Source organism: Drosophila gunungcola, unplaced genomic scaffold, assembly GCF_025200985.1.
Source record: "Drosophila gunungcola strain Sukarami unplaced genomic scaffold, Dgunungcola_SK_2 000001F, whole genome shotgun sequence".
Classification (NCBI taxonomy): Eukaryota; Metazoa; Arthropoda; class Insecta; order Diptera; family Drosophilidae; genus Drosophila; species Drosophila gunungcola.
In genome coordinates, this window is record NW_026453197.1 from 19236604 (window position 1) to 19239637 (window position 3034).

Below are 3034 nucleotides of genomic sequence, written 5' to 3' on the forward strand. Positions count from 1 at the left end.
TTGTTGTTGCCTTGGCACGCCTATCACTCGAATTGAATCAAATTACCTTGTAATCTTAACCTTAAGGTTATTTGCCATTGCCCACAAAAAGCGCTTTGTGCTCGACTGCGTTTAGTTACTATTTGAGTGGAGAAACTGGAGAAGGAAGTGGAGGAGGCTTTCCCATATTCCCTTTTTCACCCCCCTTTCACACTTGTTCGAGTTTATATAAATGGAAATCTAACATTACGTGCTATCATGATTGCAAAGTTCAAGTGACTTTTGTGCTGTTTTTTCTTGTTGTTTTATAACTCGGGGGATTTAGAAAATGTAGCAAGTCAATCAAAACGGTTGAGGAAAATGCTGTAAAGTATATTATTGCAGTTGGCTGATCTCTCAAGTGGCCTAGTTTTGCAATCAGTCTTGCCATCGTCACTAAATTAAGGATATCAGCTTAAATTAGTAACAGAAAAATGTTTTAAATTTGTTCTACTCTTTTTGGAATGCTCATAGCTAACTACATAACTTTATTAAACATAAAAGCGAAACAAAAACTTAGAAACCCAACCAAGGAACCTATCAACCCCTTACAAGCCGTATACCTTTAGATTTCCAAACCTTACTCAATTGTTCCATAGAGTGTCTTCATCAATTCCGGAACATATTCATCCCACATGGATAGGAATATATTCCCAGCCACTGGAGTTCCCAGTTCGTATTTCTGAACGAATTTCATCACATCGAAATTGCTATGACCATCGGCATTACTTAGCTCTATTTTCTTCTCATCAAAATCCAGTTTAGCCGATTGCTGATAGACCAGAACAAGATACCGCTGAACGCCACTATCTTTTGGTGGCAGAGGACCAAAGTAATCGGATATTGGTTGACCATTCAGTACATCCAAGCCGGGAACATTAACCACCAGCCAATGAAGCCAAGATCGGTACATAGGATTCTCACGATTCGGAGCATCGGGACAAATCATAACCACAGTATAAAAGGTCTCAGGATCTGCGTTCCAATCGAGTCTGGGCTGGAACTTAAGTTCTTTTGGGGCATAGGACTTGCCCTCTTCAATGTCAAAGGTATTGTCATATTTAATCTGAAGTTTATTGGATTAAAACATTACAAAATGCATATCAAAACATTACAACTCACCCTGAGTAATACACTAGGAGGTTCATCTAAAATTTCAGGAATCACCTCCATTTCCTTCATTATCTTCCTGACATTTTCATTTTCGTCCTGACTGCGACTTAGGCAAATAAAGCCCACAAACAGCAAAAGTAACGCAAGCAATTTCATTGCAAAACTGTAAAACTGGAAACTCTAGACCGCAACGTACTTATATAGTCGTATTGTCAATAGTAAATATTATTACAATAATTGAGACCAAATTATGGCAATTTTCTATAGAGTTCTAAACAGCTAGGCAAATATTTACAATATATTTTTGTTGATTGGGTAAATTGGAATTGGAGCAATGTAATTGATATTCATTCATTCTGATAACTAGCGGAAAATTACAAATAATTAGTCACGCAGTGTATAAAGTTAGACGATTGCATATGGGAGTTACTTAGTTAGTTTTAAAACTGTGACTTTCAATTTGTTTATTTATAAAATAAATCCATCATATTCAATATTATGAAATAATTTCAATATATGCTTAAGCCAAACGAAAATTTTTTTTTTCTCAATTATAAAATATAAGCTTAAGCGAGTTCCACAATTTAATGAGTTCGTTCATGTTAAAACAATTAATTCAAACTTAATCTTAATGACTTTTAGCCTTGTACACATGAGTTCATTCGGGCAAAAGCCAAGGCAAAGCTGTAAAAAATATAAAAATATTCCATAATAGCTGGGGAAGGATTGCATAAGCTGATGCATTTACATGCCAATTATAAAATATTCCAGCTGCTTTACATGATTTCTCCTTGTCGTGGGGGAAAAAATGAGCCGAGAGGGAAAAAAGCAAACACAATTCAGGAGTTGGCAGCATGTGCGTCTAATGTGCGCACATTAGCAACACAAATGCAGCCCAGTACGAAGGATGAAGGACTAAGGACGAAGCCCAAACTCAGAAATAGTAGAGGAGTCACAGGAGCAGAGGTATAGAGGACTAAAGCCAGAACCAAAGCCACTCAAGCAAGCGAACGCACTTAATTTATGCAATTTGGTTAACAACGTTAAAATAGTAGACGAGACCAAGAGGAGCCCAAGGATGCCAGACATAAATCAAAATGGAAACAATAACCCGCCCGCGCAGAATGAGATAGCTGCACAGCGAAAATAAAGTTGTAAAACAATTATGGTGATTTTATAAAATAATAGTAAGTTTAACTTGACACCTGTCTGTGACCTTTCCACATCACATTTAAATCGTTAAATGATTAAATGATTATAAAGGATTAAAGAAAAAATTTTATATCAAATACTCTTTTTTGTTGTTTACAAACAAAGGGAAAAAACTGTTTAAAATACTGCAAAATCTCAATGATTATCACATTAAATCAAAATGATGTCACATAAACGGCATGGGGAATAAAAAGGGCTGTCATTAATGACCATGTTTTTTTCTCCAGTGTACACACACATGAGCTGAGCGAGATGGGCAGATTGGGTAACTGTAGCGAAAGGAGTAATAAGGATAATGAAGCGGCAGCGTTTGCGGCATGCAACCATGAGGCACTTGCCATGTAAACGATGATGAGCACGATAATGATGGCATTTCAATGAGCTCACACACACACACATACACTGGCACAGGAAATTTCCTCGCTTTTCCTGTCGACGACATCGCAATTTCCATCGCCGCTCTTCCTGAACCAATATTTGCTCAAATATTGGCTCATTATTTGACATTATTATAGATTAATTAGCTTATTAATTATTTTAACGCATGGCATGGGGCACTCCACGGTTGTTTGTGACATGCGGCCGAGAATTCAGGAAAAGTTATTAATACTCAAGCAATTAGTTGGGTAAAGAAAATATGTAATATATTGGTTTTGGTTTTATTTTGGGTTGTAAAGATTTTAATCAATGT

General features: G+C 36.5%; 1 protein-coding gene across 1 annotated transcript; it reads right to left on the bottom strand.

Annotated features, from left to right (window-relative positions):
* Positions 1-479: 479 nt before the first annotated feature.
* LOC128261714 (putative odorant-binding protein A5) lies at positions 480-1287 on the bottom strand. Its single transcript, XM_052995516.1, has 2 exons — positions 1141-1287; positions 480-1084 (listed from the first exon to the last, which is right to left on the bottom strand). The coding sequence occupies exons 1-2, from the start codon at positions 1285-1287 to the stop codon at positions 599-601; spliced, it is 633 nt and encodes a 210-aa protein (XP_052851476.1). The 3' UTR covers positions 480-598.
* Positions 1288-3034: the final 1747 nt, after the last annotated feature.